Source organism: Zosterops lateralis (assembly GCF_965231275.1).
Source record: "Zosterops lateralis genome assembly, chromosome: 33".
In the NCBI taxonomy this organism is placed as follows: domain Eukaryota; kingdom Metazoa; phylum Chordata; class Aves; order Passeriformes; family Zosteropidae; genus Zosterops; species Zosterops lateralis.
Window position 1 is genome coordinate 3617923 of NC_139793.1, and position 20501 is coordinate 3638423.

Genomic DNA, 20501 nt, shown 5'->3' on the forward strand with positions numbered 1-20501 from the left:
AGGGGTCCTCATTGCCCCCCCAAAAAACCCCCCAGGAAGAGGGAGGGGATAAAGGGGAGGGGGCTCAGCCTCCCCAAAACGAGGCTTGGACCCCCCAAAATGAAGATTTGGACCCCAAAAAAAGGGGAGGGGGTCCCCAATCCCCCCCCCCCCCCCAAAAAACAGCGCAGGGGGCGTAGCCTGATCCGGGGGGCGGGGCTTAGTCTAAGGGGTGTGGCCCTTTAGGGGGCGTGGTTTGATCCCGGGACGGGGATTGGTCAGGGATTGGTTTGTGGGCGTGGCCTGGCCACAGGGGGCGGGGCTTGTAACCGTTGTGGGCGTTGTTTGAGCGTTGTGGGCGTGGCCTCAGCCCCTCACTCCTCCTTCTTGTCGCGGGGTCCGTCGTGAGCGGCCTGGGGGACAAAGGGGGGATTTGGGGGGTTTTAGGGGGTCCCAAAGGGGTTTTGGGGTGCGAGGGGTAGTTTTGAGTTCCCTCACGGGATATTTTTGGGGTTCACTTGGGGTATTTTTGGGGGGGTTCCATGGGGTTCCCCCCCAGGATATTTTTGGGGTCTCCTCTGGGATATTTTCAGGGTCCTCCCTGAGATATTTTTAGGGTCTCTCTGGGATATTTTTGGGTCCCCCCTGTGATATTTTTGTGGCTCCCTCTGGGATATTTTTAGGGTCCCCTGGGCCCGTTTTTGGGGTGTTCTGGGGTGTTTTGGGGTGTCTGTACCTGCAGGCGGGCGTGCTGCTCCAGCAGCCGGTCGTACTCGCGGGTCAGTCCCTGGGCCTGGCGCCGCATGGCCTGCACCTCACTCTCGGCCTTCTCCAGGGCTGGGGGGACCCCAAAATACACCCTGAGACCCCCCAAATACACCCTGAGACCCCCCTGAGACCCCCAAATCCACCCTGACCCCCCAAATCTATCCTGAGACCCCCAGACCCCTCATGGTCCCATGGCCTGCACCTCGCTCTCGGCCTTCTCCAGGGCTGGGGGGGAAAATACACCCTGAGACCCCCCTGAGACCCCCAAATCCATCCTGACCCCCCAAATCTATCCTGAGACCCCCAGACCCCTCATGGTTCCATGGCCTGCACCTCACTCTCGGCCTTCTCCAGGGCTGGGGGGCCAAAAATACACCCTGAGACCCCCAAAATACACCCTGAGACCCCCAAATCCATCCTGAGACCCCCCTGAACACCCCAAATCCCCCCTGAACCCCCCCAAACCCAGCCTGACACCCCCAAATCCCCCCTGAACCCCCCAAATCCCCCCTGGACCCCTCAGACGTCCCCAAATTACGCAAAACCTCCCCAAATTCTCTCCTTAAGCCTCCTACACACCCCAAAAATCCCCCCAAAATCCTTCAAGTCCTCCAGACACCCCCAAATCCCCCCAAACCTCCTCAAAGTCCCTTCAAATACCCCAAAACCTCTCCCAAATCCCTTTTTAACCCTCCCAGACCCCCCAAAATCCCTTTTTAACCCTCCCAGACCCCCCAAAATTTCCCCAAACCATCTCAAAATCCCTTCAAACACCCCCAAACTTCTCCCAAATCCCTTTTGAACTTTCCAAGACCACCCCAAATCCCCAAAATTCCCCCCAAAATTCCTCTTCAACCCTCCCAGACACCCTAAAATCCCTTTTTAACCCGCCCAGACCCCCCAAAATTTCCCCAAACCTCCTCAAAATCCCTTCAAATACCCCAAAACCTCTCCCAAATCCTTTTTTAACCGTCCAAGACCACCCTAAATCCCCAAAATTCCTCTCTAACCCTCCCAGACCCCCCAAAATTTCCCCAAACCTCCTCAAAATCCTTTTAAACACCCCAAAACTTTTCCCAAATCCCTTTTTAACCTTCCAAGACCACCCCAAATTCCCCCCAAATTCCCCCCAAATTCCCCCCAAAATCCCTCTCTAACCCTCCCAGACCCCCCAAAATTTCCCCAAACCTCCTCAAAACCCCTTCAAATACCCCAAAACTTCTCCCAAATCCCTTTTTAACCTTCCAAGACCACCCCAAATCCCCTAAAGTCCCCCCAAAATCCCCTTTTAACCCTCCCAGACCCCCCAAAATTCCCCAATTTTCCCCCAAAATCCCTTTTTAACCCTCCCAGACCCCCCAAAATTCCCCAATTTTCCCCCAAAATCCCTTTTTAACCCTCCCAGACCCCCCAAAATTCCCCAATTCTCCCCAAAATCCCTTTTTAACCCTCCCAGACCCCCCAAATTTCCCCAAATTTCCCCCAAAATCCCTTTTTAACCCTCCCAGACCCCCCAAAATTCCCCAAATTTCCCCCCTCACCCTTTTTGCTGAGCTCCAGCTCCTCTTTCAGCGACTCCACTTTGGCCTTGAGGGTCTCGTTCTCATCCTTGCTTGGGGAAGGGGCTCCCCCAGACTCCTGAAGTTGCTGTGGAGGCACAAAAAAACAAAATTTGGGATTTTTTTGGAGGGTTTTGAGGTTTACTCAGATTTTTTGGGGGTTTTATCCTGATTTTTTGAGAGGTTTTGGGGGGTTTATATTGATTTTTTAAAGGTTTTTTGGGGGTTTTTTTTCTGATTTTTTGAGGGTTTATCTTGATTTTTAAGGGGATTTTTTGGGGGTTTTTTCTTCCGATTTTTTAAAGGTTTTTTTGAGGGTTTATATTGATTTTTAAGGGTTTTTTGGGGGTTTTTTTCTGATTTTTTGAGGATTTTTGGGGGGTTTTATCCTGATTTTTTTAGGGGATTTTCCAGTTTTTTTGAGGCAGTTTTGGAGGATTATTTGGATGTTTTTATGGGGGTTACTCAGGGCTCGATTTGGAGGTTTTATCCTGATTTTTTAAGGGATTTCTTTTTGAGTTTATCCCAATTTTTTTGAGAGGTTTTTTTGGGCTTTATCCCGATTTTTTGAGAGATTTTTTTGGCGGGTTTATCCCAGCTTTTTTAGGGGATTTATCCAGGTTTTTTGAGGGAGTTTTGGAGGATTATTTGGGTGTTTTTTGGGGAGTTACTCAAGGGTTGTTTTGGAGGTTCTATCCTGATTTTTTAAGAGATTTCTTTTTGAGTTTATCCCAATTTTTTGAGATATTTTTTTGGGCTTTATCCCAATTTTTTGAGATATTTTTTTGTGCTTTATCCTGACTTTTTGAGAGATTTTTTTGGGTTTTATTCCGATTTTTTGAGAGACTTTTTTGAGCTTTATCCCGATTTTTTGAGGAATTTTTTGGGCTTTATCCCAATTTTTTGAGATATTTTTTTGGGCTTTATCCCGATTTTTTGAGAGCCTTTTTTAGGCTTTATCCCGATTTTCTGAGACATTTTTTGGCGCCTTCATCCCATTTTTTTTGCTGTTATTTATCCAAATTTCCCGGCGTTTTTTTTCGAGCTTCATTCACCATTTTCTGGGATGGTTTTTAGTGTATCTCAGGTGGTTTTTTGGGGTGTTTTTGGGGTGTTTTTTACCTTCCTGAGGGCGTCGTTGTCCTCCAGGTACTGCCGGGCTGCCTGGCTGGCGCCCTCGGCCTGTTTGCGGAACGCCTGGCTGGAGGCGCCCAGGGCAGCCTGGGCTGAGATCAGCGTCACCAGCCGCCTCAGGAGGCTGAGGGGGGACAAAAATGGGGTTCAGGGACCCCCCAGAATCATCCTGGATCCCCAAAAATCATCCTGGATCCCCCTGGACCACCTTGAGACCCCCGAGATCCCCCAGGTCTGTCCGAGCAAAGCCCGGCTGGAGCAGCCTGGGCTGAGATCAGCGTCACCAGCCGCCTCAGGAGGCTGAGGGGGACAAAAATGGGGCTCAGGGACACCTCAAAATCATCCTGGATCCCCATGGACCACCCTGAGACCCCCTGAGCCCCCCAGGGTCACCCAGAGCCCCCCTGAGATCCCCCAGGTCTGTCCGAGCAAAGCCCGGCTGGAGCAGCCTGGGCTGAGATCAGCGTCACCAGGCGCCTCAGGAGGCTGAGGGGGCACAAAAATGGGGCTCAGGGACACCCCAAAATCCTCCTGGATCCCCCAGAGACCCCCAGGGTGACACAGAGACCCCTCAGAGCCCCCAGGTTGTGCCCAGGACCCCCTAAAAACCCCCAAACTCACAAGGGGAGCAGCAAGGTGAACCCAGCCAAGTAGAGACCTTTCCCAGACACCCCAAAACAGCTCCTACCCTTCCCTGACCCCCAGATGTCCCCCCAAATTGTGTCTGGGACCCCCCAAACTGTGCCCAGGAACCCTAAACTGTGCCCAGGAACCCTAAACTGTGCCCAGGAACCCCCAAACCGTGCCCAGGACCCCCCAAATTGTGTCTGGGACCCCCCAAACCGTGCCCAGGACCCCCCAAATTGTGTCTGGGACCCCCCAAACTGTGCCCAGGAACCCCAAACTGTGCCCGGGACCCCCCAAACTGTGCCCAGGAACCCCAAACTGTGCCCGGGACCCCCCAAACTGTGTCTGGGACCCCCCAAACTGTGCCCGGGACCCCCCAAATTGTGTCTGGGACCCCCCAAACCGTGCCCGGGACCCCCCAAATTGTGTCTGGGACCCCCCAAACCGTGCCCGGGACCCCCCAAATTGTGTCTGGGACCCCCCAAACCGTGCCCGGGACCCCCCAAATTGTGTCTGGGACCCCCCAAACCGTGCCCGGGACCCCCCAAATTGTGTCTGGGACCCCCCAAACCGTGTCCAGGACCCCCCAAACTGTGCCCAGGACCCCCCAAACTGTGCCCAGGAACCCTAAACTGTGCCCAGGACCCCCCAAACTGTGCCCAGGACCCCCCAAATTGTGTCTGGGACCCCCCAAACCGTGCCCGGGACCCCCCAAATTGTGTCTGGGACCCCCCAAACCGTGCCCAGGACCCCCCAAATTAACTCATCCCCCCAAATTGTGCCCGGGACCCCCAAATTTTCCCCCCAGACTCACAATGGGAGCAGCAGAGCCATTCAAGACTTCCCCAAACTGGATCCAGCCCCCTCCCAACCCCCTCTAACCCCTCCCAGACCCCCCAAATTATGCTCAGGACCCCCCAAATCACACCCAGGACCCCGAAATTTTCCCCTGAGACTCACAAGGAGAGCAGCAGGGCAAAGCCAGCCAGGTAAAGGTTCCTCTGAGCCCGGAAGAGTTTCATGTGGAAGTGCTCCAGGGCGGCCGGGGTGCTGCTCAGCGCCTCCTTGTCCCCCACGTTGTATTTACGGGTCTCCCTCAGGGCATCTGGGGGGCAGGAAAGGGTTAAAGACCCCCCAAAACCCACCCAGGAGCTCCCTAAACCCACCCAGGAGCCCCCAAAACCCACCCAGGAGCCCCCCAGGAGCAGCAGCATGAGGATGATGATGAAGTTTGGGGACTTGGGGCCATCCCAAAGGAGATTTTGAGGGTCCCTGGAGGGTCCCAAGTGGATTTGGGAGGGGTCTTATGAGAATTTGGAGCTCCTGGGGGGGGTCTCTGGGAGATTTGGGGAGGTTTTGCGGGGGATTTTGGGGTCTCCAGGATTAGTGGGGGGTCTTTAGGGGGGGGTTCTCAACAGGATTTTGGGGGTTTCAGGGGGAGGAACTGGCTGGGGGGTCCTGGGGGGCTCCAGGAGGTCCCAGGGGGGTCCCAAGGGGCTCCAGGGGGGTCCTGGGGGGTCCCAAGGGGCTCCTGGGGGGCTCCAGGGGGAGCTCCAGGGGGGTTCTGGGACTCCAAACACAAAGGGCTGAGGGGAGGAAAGGGTTAAAGGACGGATTTTTGGGGGGGTGGGGTCTTCCTCAGGATATCTGGAGGTCAGGAAAGGGTTAAACACCCCCCAAAACCCACCCAGGACCCCCCAAAACCCACCAGGACCCCCCAAAACCCCCTCCAGGACCCCCCAAACCCACCCAGGATCCCCCAAAACCCACCAGGAACCCCAAAACCCCACCCAGGACCCCCCTAAACCCACCAGGACCCCCCAACCCCCACCCAGGACCCCCCAAAACCCCCTCCAGGACCCCCCAAACCCACCCAGGACCCCCCAAAACCCACCAGGACCCCCTAAACCCCCCCCCAGGACCCCCCAAAGCCCCCCAGACCCACCGAGGAGCAGCAGCACGAGGATGACGATGAGCACGATGAAGAAAGTGTTGCCGTAAGCCACGGCCAGGCCCACCAGGCGGGAACGGAAAATCTTCTGCCATCTGAGGGGTGGGGGAGAAATTTGGTACCCCCCAAAGCCCCCCAGGACCCCCCAAGCCCCCCAGGACCCCCCAAATTCCGGGGAACCCCCCAGGACCCCCAAATTCCAGGGAATCCCCTCAGGGAATCCTCAATCCCAGGAATCCGCCCAAAGGTTATGAAGAGGGAAAGGAAAATCTTCCATGGCGGGGAGAGAACACAAATCGGGAACCCCCTCAGGTCCTCCAGGACCCCCCAAAAAACTCCCCAAGACCCTCCAAATTCCCTCAGGAAACTTCCAATTCCACAGGATCCCCCTCCTCCATCCCATTTTATCTCTCAGGGACCCCCGCAAAATCCTCCCCTTAATCCTCAAGCACCTTAAACCTCTCCCACCGCCCCCTTTAATCCCTAAAGACCCCTCCCCACCTTTAGAGACCCCCCCAGCCCCTCACCTGGCCGGGGACACGAAGGGAACGCAGAGCAGCAGCACCAAAAACACCTCGGCGTAGAGGAACGTGGCCACGGCCGTCCACTGCAGGCTCATGGCGGCCTAAAGGGGGGCGCAAACAGCGATGGGGACGCGGTTTGGGGCGGCGGGAGCCCCAAAATCCCCTCAGGACCCCCCAAAAGCCGCCCCGGGGCCGCCCCTCACCCTCACTGCGGCCCCCGCCCAAACAGGAAGTGAACGGCGGAAGCCACGCCCACGCCCTCAGGGAATTGGCCAATCAGAGCGAGAGGCGGGAAAAAAATTAGGGTGACGTCACGCCTGCCCGCCATTTTCCCCGCCTCTCCCCCAGGGAATATTTAACAATTAATTTTGTAGTTGAAATGAGCTTGTTTAAAAGTAAAAAAGGTGAAAATGAAAGACTTTTAACGCGAATTAAATTGATATTAATATTATTAATAAAATCGATGCTATTAAACCTCTTTTTCGCCGTGGAGCCTCCCACCCCCCCCCCAAATACCTCAACACCAATGGTTCGGCCCTCACCGTGGCCACGCCTCCACCTCCGCCCACAGCCAATCATCGTCCCGCCCTCACCACTTGCCCCGCCCCCTCCGCCCACAGCCAATCAGCGTCCCGCCCTCACCATTTGCCCCGCCCACAGCGTTGATTGACAGCTCCCCACAGGTTTAACAAGTTTATTGGGGGATCCCTGAAGGTATTTTGAGTAGTTTGGTGTCCTGGAGGAGTCCCAAAAGGGATTTTGAGGGTCCTTAAGGGAGGTCCAAGGGAATTTTGGGGTCCAAGGGGAATCCTGAGGGGATTTTGGGGGGTCCCAAGAGAATTTTGGGGTCCAAGGGGGAATCTTGAGGGGATTTTGGGGGTTCCCAAGAGGATTTTGGAGTCCAAGGGGGGGATCCTGAGGGGATTTTGGGGGGTCCCGAGAGGATTTTGGGGGGTCCCAAGGGAATTTTGGGGTCCAAGGGGGATCCTGTGGGGATTTTGGGGGTTCCCAAGTGAATTTTGGGGGTCCAAGGGGGGATCCCGAGGGTATTTTGGGGGGTCCCAAGAAGATTTGGGGTCCAAGGGAGATTCTGAGGCGATTTTGGGGGGTCCCGAGTGAATTTTGAGGGGTCCAAGGGAAAATCTTGAGGGGATTTTAGGGGGTCCCAAGGGGATTTCGGGGAGGGGGTCCCATGAGAATTTCGAGCTCCTGAGGGGGAGATTTGGGGGGGTCCTGAGGGGGGGTCCCTGGGGGGGGTCCCAAGGGAATTTTGGGGTCCAAGGGGGATTCCAAGGGGATTTTGGAGAGTCCCATGAAAATTTTGAGCTCCTGAGGGGGAGATTTGGGGGGTCCTGGGGGATCCCAAGGGAATTTTGGGGTCCAAGGGGGATTCTGAGGGGATTTTGGGGGTCCCAAGAAGATCTGGGGTCCAAGGGGGGATCCCTGGGAGGATTTTGGGGGGTCCCGAGGGGATTTTGGGGGTCCCAACTGAATTTTGAGGTCCTGAGGGGGGATTTTGGTGTCTCCAATATTCGGGGGGTCTTTAGGGGGGGGGGATGATTTGGGGGGTCTCAGCCAGGGCCCCCCCCCAGCAGCAGCAGCCCCAGCAGGACCCCCCCGATCAGCCCCAGGACCACCAATTGGAGTCTCAGGGGGAGGAACCGGCCGGGGGGTCCCGGGGGGGTCTCAGAGGGTCCCGGGGGGCTCCAGGAGGGTCCCGGGGGGGCTCGGAGCGGCTGCCGGGGCTCCAAACGCAGAGGGCTGAGGGGAGGAAAGGGTTAAAGGGTTTTTTTTGGGGGGGGGGGGTCAGTGACCCCCAAAAAACTGCCCCAAATCCCCTCCCCCCCCTTTACCTGTCCAGGTGGTCCCTCAGGGTGGGGGAGGGGCGCTCCCCAATCTGGGGGGGGCAACAAAAGGGGGGTGAGGGGGGGGAAAAGCCCCTCCCTCAATACTCCAAATACCCCCCCAAAAAAATCCCCCAAAATCCCCCCCAGGACCCTCCAAATCCCCTCCCCGAAATCCCCCTCTGAGACCCCCCAAATCCCCTCCCCGAAATCCTCCCAAGACCCCCCAAAATCCCCCCCAAGACCCCCCAAATCCCCTCCCCAAAACCTCCCGAAATCCCCCTGAGACCCCCCCAAATCCCCTCCCCAAAACCCCCCGAAATCCCCTCCCCGAGACCCCCCAAATCCCCTCCCCAAGACCCCCCAAATCCCCCCCGAGACCCCCGAAATCCCCCCCCAAAATCCAACACCCCCCCCTCACATCTTGCCGGGGTCGCGCCCCCTCCCCAAATTCCGGGGGGGCTCCGTCGTTGTCGGGATCATCTGGGGGGGTGAGACCACCAAAAACCCCTCAGGACCCCCCCCCAAAAAAAATACCGCGACCCCCCCAAACCACCCCAGTGCTCCCGACCCCCTCCCCAAAACCTCCCCAGGACCCCCCAAAACTTCCCCAATTTCCCCTGGGACCCCCCCCAGGAAGCCGCCCCCTCCCCAAACCCTTCTGGGACCCCCCAAAATCCTCCCGGACCCCCCCAAGGAGTCTCCCCCTCCCCAAAACCCCTCCCGGGACCCCCCCCCTCACGGACCCGACCCCTCCCCAAATTTCTTCTAGACCCTCCCAGTGACCCCCAAACCCCCACAGGGACCCCCTCCAAACCCCCCTAAATCCTCCCAGGGCCCCCCAAACCCTCCCAGGGACCCCCAAACCCTCCCGGGACCCCTCCCCACGGACCCGCCCCCCCCTCCTCCAGCGCTGGGTCTCGAACTCGTAGAATTTCTTCTCGTAGATTTTGCGGGGGGGGTCCTGGGAGGGGGGCACGGGCTCAGCCCAGCGCTCCCAGTGCTCCCAGTTACCCCTCCCAGTGCTCCCAGTTACCCCTCCCAGTGCTCCCAGTGCTCCCAGTTACCCCTCCCAGTGCTCCCAGTTACCCCTCCCAGTGCTCCCAGTTACTCCTCCCAGCGCTCCCAGTGCTCCCAGTTACCCCTCCCAGTCCCCCCCAGTCCATCCCAGTCACCCCCAGACCTCCCCAAGTTCATTCCCCGTTCCTCCCATCGCACCCAGTTCACTCTCCCAGTTTGCCGCGATTTTTCCCAGTTCAGCCCCAGTGTCCCCCAGTCCCCTCCCAGTCCATCCCAGTGCTCCCAATCCCCTCCCAGTGCCTCCAAACCCCTCCCAGTGCCCACCCAGTCCATCCCAGTCCATCTCAGTTCCCCCCCAAGCCCGTCCCAGTCCATCCCAGTCCCCTCCCAGTCCCTCCCCCTGCCCCTCAGTGCCCACCCAGTGCCCCCCAATTCCCTCCCAGTCTATCCCAGTCCTCCCCAGTCTCCTCCCAGTGCCCCCCAATCCCCTCCCTATTCCCTCCCAGTCCATCCCAGTCCCTCCCAGTGCCCCCCAATCCCCTCCCAGCCCCTCCCAGTCCATCCCAGTCCCACCCAGTCCATCCCAATCCCCTCCCAGTGCCCCCCAATCCCCTCCCAGTGCTCCCAGTGCCCACCCAGGGGCCCGCGCCGGCTCTGGAGTTTCTCCAGCAGCTCCTGGTCCGAGAGGCCCCGAAAACTCTCCATGGCTGGGGGGGGTCCGGGGGGGCTCCCCGTCAGTTTTAGGGGTCCCGAGGTCCTCGAAGGGCTTTGGGGAGGGGTCCCGGTATCCCCCCATGGGTTTGGGGGGGGGGTTTCAGGGGTTCCCCGGTCGGATTTGGGGGTCCCAGAGGGGTCCCGGGTGAGTTTTGGGGGTCCCAGAGGGGTCCCGGGTGGGTTTGGGGGACCCCAAAAGGCTCTGAGGGGCTTCTGGGGGTGTCCTCATGGCTTTGGGAGGGTGTTGGGGTTGTTTTTGGGGGTGTCCTCATGGATTTTGGGGGTTTGGGGAGGTTTAGGGTGTCCTCATAATTTTGGGGGGTTTTGAGGGGGTTTGGGGAGGATTTGTGGGTTTTTGGGAAGGTTTGGGGGGGTGTCCTCATGAATTTTGGGGTTTTGTGGGATTTTAGGAAGGTTTGGGGGGGTTTCGTGGGGTTTTTTTGGGGGGTCCCGGTACCTTCGCTCCGCCGGGGCCGCGCTGGGGATGACTCAGGGCAGGGGGCGTGGCCACCCCAGACCACGCCCACCTCCTTATATGGACCAATCCCGCCCAAGCGCGGGGGGTGTGACCATTTATGGGCGTGGTCAAAATGAGCCCCCACCCAATACCTTATATGGTGATCAGGGCGTGGTCTCTAATAAGCCCCGCCCAGTCCCTATATGGGGCGGGGTTTCCCAAAGCTCCCAGTGATGTTTTGGGGGTCCCAGACCCCCACGACCCCCCCCAAACCCTCTCATAGGGTCCAGACCCCTCCCCAAATCCGGGGTCACAACCCCCAGACCCCCCTGAAAATGGGTCAGGACCCCCAAAATGGGTCAGGACCCCCAAAACTCCCCCCATGACAAAATTGGGGTCTGGTCCCCCTTATCCCCCCCCTCCCCAAGATTTGGGGTCTCCCCCTCACCCAGAGACCCCTCCCCAAATTTCACAACTCTAAGACCCCCCCCCCCCAAAAAATAAATTTGGGGACCCTCCCCTTGGCGGTTTCACCGTCATCTTTTATTCCCTCCGGGGGGTCCCCAGGGGGGCTCAGCCCCCCCCCCCCACCCCCCCGGCCCCGCCCCCACATTTTTGGGGAGGGGGATTTTTTTTTGGGGGGGGGGGGGGGGCAACCGAGGGGGGGGAGGGGCTCCCCCAAAACGTCACAATCACGGCACAAAGACACGGGGGGGGGAGGGGGGGGGAGGGGGAGGGGCTTTGGCACGGCCGTGGGGTGGGGGAGGGGCTGTGCGGGGGATATTTTGGGGAGGGGGATTTTGGGGTTGTTTTTTTTGAGTGGGGGGGGTTTAGGGGGATCCATTATGAGGGGGGGCTTTGGGGGGGGGGGGTGGTTAAGCCCCGCCCACTCCGCTGTCCCCTCCCCCTTTGGGGGCGTGGTTTAGCCCCAGGCCCCGCCCCCCGGTCGGCGCCGCGCGGGGCGGCTCTTCGGCACAGCGCCCCCTGCTGGAGGGGAGGACCTGCGGAGAGGAGAGCAAAGGGGGGTCAGGGCGCCCCCTGCTGGAGGGGAGAGCAAAGGGGGGTCAGGGCGCCCCCTGCTGGAGGGGAGGACTGAGAATATTATTGGGGAGGGGGATTCAAATTTCACCGTCCCCCCCTCCCAGAACTGCCCCCAAAAGCTCCTCATGGAGACCCCAAATGCCCCCAAACCCCCTCAAACCTTCCCTCAGCCACCCCACCCCCCAAAACCTCCCCATGGAGACCCCAAATCCCCTCAAACCCCCTCAAACCTTCCCTCAGCCACCCCACCCCCCAAAACCTCCCCATGGAGACCCCAAATGCCCCCAAACCCCCTCAAACCTTCCCTCAGCCACCCCACCCCCCAAAACCTCCCCATGGAGACCCCAAACCCCCCAAATGCCCCTCAAAACCTCCCCCCACTCCTCTCAACCCCCCCCCAATCTATCTCAAACCTCCCCAAAAACCCTCGACCCCCCCTAAAACTCCGCCCAAATCTCCCCCCAAATCTCCCCCACAACCACTTTAAACCCTCCCCAACCCCCCAAATCTCCCCCAAAACCACCCCAAACCCTCTCCAAATCCCCCCAAAACCTCCCCCAAACAGCCTCAAATCCCCCAGATCTCCCCCAAATCCCCCCCAAACCTCCTGCCAACTACCCCAACCCCTCTAAATCTCCCCCCAAACCACCTTAAATCCCCCCAAATCCCCTAAACACCTTCAACCCCCCCAAAATCTCCCCCAAAATCCTCCCCCACCCCCCTAAATCTCCCCCAAACTCACCCCAAATCCCCCCAAAGCCACTCTAACCCCCCCAATCCCCCCAAACCCTCCCCAAAACCACCCCAAACCCCCCCAACCCCCCAAAACTACCCCAAATCTCCCCCAAATCCCCCCAAACCCTCCCCAAAACCACCCCAAACCCCCCAAACCCTCCCCAAACCCCCCAACCCCCCAAAACTACCCCAAATCCCCCCAAATCCCCCCAAGCCCCCCTAAATCTCCCCCAAACCCTCCCCAAAACCACCCAAAACCCCCCAAGCCCCCCTAAATCTCCCCCAAACTCACCTCAAATCCCCCCAAAGCCACTCTAACCCCCCCAATCCCCCCAAACCCTCCCCAAAACCACCCCAAACCCCCCCAAACCCCCAAAACTACCCCAAATCCCCCTAAATCTCCCCCAAAACCACCCAAAACCACCCCAAACCCCCCGAGCCCCCCTAAATCTCCCCCAACCCCCCCCAAATCCCCCCCAAAGCCCCCCAAATCTCACCCTACATCTGGTTGGCGAAGGAGGTGGGGGCTCCCTGGCCGTACCCCCCCTCGGCTGGGGGGGCTCCGTAGCCCCCCTGGCCATAGTCGGGCTGGTAGCCCCCCCCGGGCTGGCCGTAGCCCCCCCCGGGCTGACCATAGCCCCCCTCGGGGGGTCCGTAGCCCCCCTCGGGGGCCGGGCCTTTCTCGGGGACCCCCCCCGGGGGAGGGGCGCGGGCCCCCAGGCCCCCCCAGCCCGTCTCCTTGAAGACAAACCAGAGATTGCCCGTCCACAGCACCAGGTTCAGGAAGCCAAACACCTGCAGGGAGGAGGAAATTTGGGGGTTTTTGGGTTTTTTAAGGGTGTATTGGGTTTTTTTTTTTGGGGGGGGGGTTATGGGGATTTTTAGCAGTGTATTGGGGGTTTTGGGGGGTTTATTGGGTTTGTTTTTTTGGGGGGGGGTTTGGGGAATTTGGGGGTTTTTTTTTGGGATTTTTGGGGGTTTGGGGGGGATTTGGGGGGTTGGGGATTTATAGGGGTGTTTTGAGGGTTTTTTTGGGGGTTTTGGGGGGGCTTTTTTTGGTTTTTTTGGGGGGGTTAGGGTTTTTTTGGGGGGATTTCGGGGGGATTTTTGTGAAAATTCAAGGGGTTTGGAGCATTTTGGGTAGATTTTGGGGTTTGGTGTGGGATTTGAGGGCATTTAAGGGAATTTGGGGGGGATTTCGGGTGATTCGGGGTAGTTTTTTTGAGGGATTTTTGTGTTTTTTGGGGTCTCCAGCCCCCAGACTCACCACAGAGGTGTTGAGGCCGGATGTCCTGGGGGTTGGGGGGATTTGGGGGGGATTTAAGGGGATTTTTGGGGTTTTTGGTGTCTCCAGCCCCCAGACTCACCACAGAGGTGTTGAGGCCGGATGTCCTGGGGGTTGGGGGGATTTGGGGGGGATTTAAGGGGATTTTTGGGGTTTTTGGTGTCTCCATCCCCCAGACTCACCACGGAGGTGTTGAGGCCGGATGTCCGGGGCGCCCCCAGGGCCTGGCACCGCGCCCCGGGGCGTTGGCACCCCCCGACCTGGGCCAGGACCCCCGAGGGCGCCGTGGCCGCCTTGACCTCGGCCAGAGCGGCCGCCCAGGCACAGGAACTGACCAGCCACAGGAAGGCCAGGGCTGCCGTCACCCCCAGGTCCTGCCAGGGGGAGATTCGGGGGGTTTGAGAGTCCTTGAACACTCCAGATTCACCTGAGACCCCAAAAACCCCAAATCTAAACCCAAAAACCCCAAATCTGAGCCCCAAAAACCCCAAATTGGAGCCCAAAATCTCCCCTAGAATTGACCAGCCCATTGAAGGTCGGGGTTGTGGTCACCCCCAGGTCCTGCCAGGGTGAAATTCGGGGGGTCAGGGCACCCCAAAACCGAGATGAGAGACCCCAGACTCACCTGAGACCCCAAAAAGCCTTTCTAGGATCACCTCAGTCTCTCCAATCCCCCTTAAAGACCCCCAAACTCCTCCACAACCACTGGAAACTCTGCCAAAGCTGCCCCAATCTCCCCCAAATTTCATCCCAGGACCCCCAAACCCCCTCAAGGCACCCCCAAATCCCCCCTTAAACACCCCCAAACCCCCCCAAAGTCCCCTTAAACACCTCCAAACCCTCCCAAAACTCCCCCAAGCCCCCCAAAACCCTCCTCAAACCCCCCCAGGCACCCCCAAAACCCCCTTTAACCACCCCAACCCCCCCTTAAACACCCCAAACCCCCCCAAAACTCCCCCAAACACCCCGAAGCCCCCCTAAACCCCCCCAAACCTCCCTTTAAACACCCCCAAACCCCCCAAAACCTCCCCAAAACCCCCCTTTAAACATCCCTCAAACACCCCTTAAACCCCCCAAAACCCCCGAAGCCCCCAAAGCCCCCCTTAAACACCCCCAAACTCTCCAAACCCCCCTTTAAACCCCCCCAAACCCCCTCAACCCCCCCCTTAAATCCCCCCAACCCCCCCCAAAACACCTCCAACCCCCCCCCAAATCCCCCTTTAAACACCCCACCACCCCCTTAAACACCCCCAAACCTCTCTCAAACCCCCCTTAAACCCCCCAAAACCCCCCTTAACCCCCTCAAACCTCCCTCAAACCCCCACTCACGATGCGGGGCGCCCGGCCCCCCGCCCGGTAGGCCTGGGGGGCGAACAGGTACCCCCCGAGGGCGGCGGGGGCGTAGAGGAACGAGCCCACCCCGACGGTGACAAAGAACTGCGCGGCCGAGGAGTGATCGCCCACCAGGAACACCCGCTCGGGGGGTCCCGCCCCGCACGAGGGGGCCTCGAAATACACCTGGTGCAGCCTGGGGGGGCGGGGTTAACTGGGGAGGGGTCCCAGGTACCCCCAGGGTGAAGTTTGGGGTGCCCTGCCTTGATTTTGGGGGGTTTTGGGACCCCCAAACACACCTGGTGCAGCCTGGGGGGTCAAAGTTACCTGGGGAGGGGTCTTGGGTACTCTGGACCCCCTCAGGGTAAAGTTTGGGGGGTTTTGGGACCCCCAAACACACCTGGTGCAGCCTGGGGGGGCGGGGTTAACTGGGGAGGGGTCCCGGGTACCCCCAGGGTGAAGTTTGGGGGGTTTTGGGACCCCCCCACACACCTGGTGCAGCCTGGGGGGGGCAGAATTAACTGGGGAGGGGTCTTGGGTAAACTGGACCCCCCCCAGGGTAAAGTTTGGGGGGTTTTGGGACCCCCAAACACACCTGGTGCAGCCTGGGGGGGCGGGGTTAACTGGGGAGGGGTCCCAGGTACCCCCAGGGTGAAGTTTGAGGGGGTTTGGGACCCCCACACACACCTGGTGCAGCCTGGGGGGGGCAGAATTACCTGGGGAGGGGTCCCGGGTACCCCCAGGGTGAAGTTTGGGGTGCCCTGCCTTGATTTTGGGGGGTTTTGGGACCCCCAAACACACCTGGTGCAGCCTGGGGGGGTCAAAGTTACCTGGGGAGGGGTCTTGGGTACTCTGGACCCCCTCAGGGTAAAGTTTGGGGGGTTTTGGGACCCCCAAACACACCTGGTGCAGCCTGGGGGGGCGGGGTTAACTGGGGAGGGGTCCCGGGTACCCCCAGGGTGAAGTTTGAGGGGGTTTGGGACCCCCACACACACCTGGTGCAGCCTGGGGGGGGCCAGAATTACCTGGGGAGGGGTCCCGGGTACCCCCAGGGTGAAGTTTGAGGGGGTTTGGGACCCCCACACACACCTGGTGCAGCCTGGGGGGGGCCAGAATTACCTGGGGAGGGGTCCCGGGTACCCCCAGGGTGAAGTTTGGGGGGTTTTGGGACCCCCACACACACCTGGTGCAGCCTGGGGGGGCAGAATTAACTGGGGAGGGGTCTTGGGTAAACTGGACCCCCCCAGGGTAAAGTTTGGGGGGGTTTGGGACCCCCATGTGCAAAGGGAGGGGCTTTAAAATGCACCTGGGGCAGCCCAAAATTACCTGGGGAGGGGTCTTGGGTAAAATTTGGGGGGTTTTGGGACCTCCTCCCACATTTAAAGCGCACCTGGTGCAGCCTGGGGGGCCCAAAATTACCTGGGGGGGGGGTCCCGGGTACCCCCAGGGTAAAGTTTGGGGTGCCCCACCCCAAAGCCCCTCAAATCCCCCCTAAGCCCCCCAAATCCACTCCCAAACCCCCTCAAATTCCCCCCAAATCCCCCCAATCCCCCCAAAAATCCCCTCAAATCGCCCCAAATCCCCCCCAGAGCCCCCCAAACCCCCTCAAATCCCCCCAAACCCCCTCAAATTCCTCCCCAAGCCCCCAAATCCCCCCAAGCCCCCCAAATGCCCTCAAATCACCCCCAAGCCCTTCAAAGCCCCCCAAAACCCCCCCAGCCCCCTAAGTCCTCCTCAAATCCCCCCAAGACCCCCAAATCCCCTCCCAAACCCCCGCAAATCCCCCTCCCAGCCCCACAAATCCCCCCAAACCCCCTCAAATCCCCCCCAAACCCCCCAAATCCCCCCCAGTCCTGACCTGAAGGGGTAGCCGAAGGCCACGGTGATGGGGGCGGAGCGGTTGGGGGGGGCGCACTCGATGCTGAGGCGGAGGGAACCGCTGAACCCCCCGCAGGTGGCGAAGGCGAAGATGGAGAACAGCTGGGGAGGGACTGGGGGTCACTGGGGGGGACTGGGGGTCACTGGGAGGGGTTTGGAGGGGACTGGGGGTCACTGGGGGGAACTGGGAGGGGACTGGAGGGGACTGGGGGTCACTGGGGGGGACTGGGAGGGGTCTGGAGGGGACTGGGGTCACTGGGAGGGACTGGGAGGGGTCTGGAGGGGACTGGGGGTCACTGGGGGGAACTGGGAGGGGACTGGAGGGGACTGGGGTCACTGGGAGGGACTGGGAGGGGTCTGGAGGGGACTGGGGTCACTGGGAGGGACTGGGAGGGGTCTGGAGGGGACTGGGGGTCACTGGGGGGAACTGGGAGGGGACTGGAGGGGACTGGGGGTCACTGGGGGGAACTGGGAGGGGACTGGAGGGGACTGGGGTCACTGGGAGGGACTGGGAGGGGTCTGGAGGGGACTGGGGGTCACTGGGGGGAACTGGGAGGGGACTGGAGGGGACTGGGGGTCACTGGGAGGGACTGGGAAGGGTTTGAAGGACACTGGGTGGAGTTTGGAGCAGGTTCAGGGAGTGTTTGGGGGGCACTGGGGGTTACTGGGAGACACTGGGAGGGACTGGGGGGGGTTTGGGGGTCACTGGGAGGGGACTGGGAGTCACTGGGAGAGACTGGGAAGGGTTTGAAGGACACTGGGAGGAGTTTGGGGCAGGTTCAGGGGGCTTTTGGGGGGCACTGGGGGGGCTTGGCGGGTCACTGGGAGGGACTGGGAAGGACTGGGCGGGGTTTAGAGGGGACTGGGCGGGGTTTAGGAGGAAATTTGGGGGGTCCTGAGGAGATTTGGGGGTCACTGGGGGGGTTTGGGGGTCACTGGGGGTTACTGGGAGGGGTCTGAGCGTTACTGGGAGGAACTGGGAGGAGTTTTGGGGGGTCCCAGGGTGAATTTTGGGGGCATTTAGAGGAGACTTGGGGGTCACTGGGAGGGTTTGGGGGTCACTGGGAGGGACTGGGAGGAACTGGGCGGGGCTTAGGAGGAAATTCGGGGGGTCCTGAGGAGATTTGGGGGTCACTGGGGGGCTCTGGGGGGGTCTGGGGGGTCACTGGGAGTCACTGGGAGTTACTGGGAGGGGTCTGAGCGTTACTGGGAGGAACTGGGAGGGGTCTGGGGGGTCCCAAGGGGGATTTTGGGGCTCCAAAGGGATTTGTTTTTGGAGTTGGGGCTGATTTCAGAAATTTGGGGGCTCCAGGAGGAATTTGGGGGGTCCCTGAGGGGTCACGGGGGGGTCAGGGGGGGACAGGGCCCCTCCCCCTCCCCAAAATCCCGGATTATCCCGGATTATGGACCTGACCCAGATCGGGGGGGGAGGGGCGGGCCCGGAGTGGGGGGAGGGGAATTGGGGGGAGCCACATTTGGGGTTGGGGGAGTTTTGGGGGGTCCCAAAAGCCTCTGATGGGGTCGGGGAGAGGATCCGGGGGGGGGGGTTGGGGGGTTTTGGGGGGTCTCAGTGGGATTTGGGGGGTCTCAGGGGGATTTTGGGGTTATGGGGGGGGGTTGGGGGGTCCTGGGGGGATTTTGGGGGGTCTTGAGGAATTTGAGGGGGTCCCAGGGGGATTTTGGGGGGTCCCAGGGGGATTTTAGGGGATCCCAGGGGGTTTTATGGCTATGAGGGGGGGGGTTGGGGGGTCCTGGGGGGATTTTGGGGGGTTTGGGGGGATTTTGGGGGGTCTTGAGGAGTTTTGGGGGTCCCGAGGAGTTTTTTGGGGGGGGGGATTTGCCGGGGGTTCGTGGGATTTTGGGGGTCCTGGGGAAAATTTTGGGGGTTTTGGGAATCCTGGGGGTGATTTTGGGGGTATTTGGGGGTTCCAGGGTGAGATTTTGGGTGATTTTGGGGGTTCCAGGGGGGGATTTTGGGGCGTTTTGGGGTCCTGGGGAAAATTCGGGGGGGGTTTGGGAATCCTGGGGGTGATTTTGGGGGTATTTGGGGGATCCCGGGGTGGGATTTTGGGTGATTTTGGGGGTCCTGGGGGTGATTTGGAGGTTTTTTGGGAATTCTGGGGATGATTTTGGTGGATTTTTGGGGATTTGGGGGTCCCGGGGTGGGATTTTGGGGGATTTGGGGGTCCCGGGGTGGGATTTTGGGGTGATTTTGGGGGGTCACTCACCCACTCCAGCAGCTTGAGGAAGCCCAGGGGCTCCTTGACCACCCGGAACTGCCCCCCGGCCACCAACTGGGGGGGGGGAGGGGCGGGGGGACCCTCAGGGGGGGCTCGGAGACCCCCCCCCAAATAAAGGGGAGGCCGAGACCCCCCAAAACCCCCCAAAATCCCCCCCAAAAACCCCTAAATCCCCCCTTAAAACCCACCCGGACGCCCCTCCAAGGACAAAATTGGGGGGTCACCCCAAACCTGGCCGTGCTGACGTCACGCTGACGTCACACCCCGCCCCCCACCCATTTTTGGGGGGGTTTTATTTCCTCCCCCCCCCCCCATTGTTGCTGCATCATCATCCTCACTCCCCTCCCCCTCCCCGGGATGCTGCGGCAGCGACCCCCCCCCCCAAAAAATGACCCTTCCCCTTTCAAGGGCATCCCCCCTCCCCAAATCCTGCCCGGCCGCCGCGACCCCTCCCCAAATTGGGGACCCCTCCCCTTAAAATTCAAGAATCCCCCCCCTAAAATCCATCCCAAAATTCACCCGCATCCCCCAAATCTTGGAGTCCTTCCCCCCATCCAAACCCACCTGGAGCGCCCCAAATTTTGGAGACCCCTCCCCAAATTGAGGCGCCCCCTCCCCAAATTCAGCCTCCCCCATTTCCCCAATCCATCCGCCCACTCCCCAAAAATTCAGACCCACCCCTCCCCAAAAATCCCGACCCCCAAATCCCCCAAATCCAACCCCCCCTCCCCAAATCCATCCGCGCCCCCTCCCCAAATCCCCCCCAAGCCCCCTCCCCATAATTCCCCAATTAGCGCGGAATGGCGGGGGGGGGTCTCAGCCGCCCCTCACCCCCCGGGAGGGTTTAGGGGGGGGTCTGTGGGTGGGTTTGGCGCAGAGGGGGGGTCCCGGCGGGGTTAATTTGGGGAGGGGTCCCCACCTGGTTCAGCACCTCCATCCTGCGGCTCCGGGAGAGCCCAGCGCCGCGGGGGGGGGAGCGGCGCGCCGCGGAACAGCCGCGGAGGGAGGGGGGAACGGAGGGAGGAACAGCCGCGCCTGCGCGGCGGGGGGAGCGGCAGGACGAGGGAACAGCCGAGAGTGCGGGGGGAGGGGGAAAAGCTGAGGGAACAGCGGTAGTATAAAAGCGTGAGGGCGGAAGTGACGTCATAATGAGGAAGCGGACGCCGCCATTTTGAGTGTGGGCAAGGAGGAGTTTGGGCGGGAAAAAGGAAAAAAGGGAATTTTAGGAATTTTTGAGGGGAAAATTTGGAGATTTTGAGGATTTTTGTGGAGGAGGTTAATTGGGAACCATAGAGGAATTTATTAGGAATTATTGGGGGATTTTTATGAGGGGATTTTGGAGGAAAATTGGGGATTTTTGTGGGGCACATTGGGGGGAACATTGAAAATTTTAGAGCGATTCTTTATTATTAT

The 20501-nt window shown here is 60.0% G+C and overlaps 2 protein-coding genes and 1 pseudogene across 4 annotated transcripts; all 3 read right to left on the reverse strand.

Moving 5' to 3' along the window:
• Window positions 1–227: 227 nt before the first annotated feature.
• BCAP31 (B cell receptor associated protein 31) lies at window positions 228–6789 on the reverse strand. 2 transcript variants are annotated; one of them, XM_083881412.1, is made up of 9 exons: window positions 6746–6789; window positions 6546–6643; window positions 6013–6113; window positions 5028–5172; window positions 3429–3564; window positions 2289–2394; window positions 950–972; window positions 716–793; window positions 228–392 (listed from the first exon to the last, which is right to left on the reverse strand). In XM_083881412.1, exons 2-9 carry the CDS (start codon window positions 6635–6637, stop codon window positions 354–356), a joined length of 720 nt encoding a protein of 239 aa, XP_083737538.1. In that variant the 5' UTR covers window positions 6638–6643; window positions 6746–6789; the 3' UTR covers window positions 228–353. The 2 variants fall into 2 exon arrangements, with proteins under 2 accessions (XP_083737538.1, XP_083737539.1); XM_083881413.1 differs by lacking the exon at window positions 950–972 and having other exon boundaries at window positions 716–816.
• Window positions 6790–8082: 1293 nt separating this feature from the next.
• LOC310921142 (uncharacterized protein) lies at window positions 8083–10621 on the reverse strand. The gene is made up of 6 exons (XM_083881255.1): window positions 10578–10621; window positions 10042–10113; window positions 9279–9350; window positions 8808–8869; window positions 8396–8439; window positions 8083–8303 (listed from the first exon to the last, which is right to left on the reverse strand). Exons 2-6 carry the CDS (start codon window positions 10109–10111, stop codon window positions 8114–8116), a joined length of 438 nt encoding a protein of 145 aa, XP_083737381.1. The 5' UTR covers window positions 10112–10113; window positions 10578–10621; the 3' UTR covers window positions 8083–8113.
• Window positions 10622–11452: 831 nt separating this feature from the next.
• LOC310921277 (synaptophysin-like) lies at window positions 11453–20092 on the reverse strand (annotated as a pseudogene). The gene is made up of 7 exons (XR_014592763.1): window positions 20008–20092; window positions 19077–19142; window positions 16829–16950; window positions 14968–15166; window positions 13821–14012; window positions 12851–13148; window positions 11453–11578 (listed from the first exon to the last, which is right to left on the reverse strand). The product of XR_014592763.1 is annotated as a synaptophysin-like (transcript).
• Window positions 20093–20501: the final 409 nt, after the last annotated feature.

Coding starts and splice junctions, on each gene's coding strand:
- BCAP31 (XM_083881413.1), bottom strand. CDS start 6,637: ATGAGCCTGCAGTGGACGGCCGTGGCCACGTTCCTCTACGCCGAGGTG. Junction 6,114..6,545: donor CCCTTCGTGTCCCCGGCCAG/GTGAGGGGCTGG, acceptor CCCACCCCTCAG/ATGGCAGAAGATTTTCCGTT. Junction 5,173..6,012: donor CCTCGTGCTGCTGCTCCTCG/GTGGGTCTGGGG, acceptor CCTGCCCCCCAG/ATGCCCTGAGGGAGACCCGT.
- LOC310921142 (XM_083881255.1), bottom strand. CDS start 10,111: ATGGAGAGTTTTCGGGGCCTCTCGGACCAGGAGCTGCTGGAGAAACTC. Junction 8,870..9,278: donor GCTGGAGGAGGGGGGGGCGG/GTCCGTGGGGAG, acceptor TCACCCCCCCAG/ATGATCCCGACAACGACGGA. Junction 8,440..8,807: donor GGGCGCGACCCCGGCAAGAT/GTGAGGGGGGGG, acceptor TGCCCCCCCCAG/ATTGGGGAGCGCCCCTCCCC.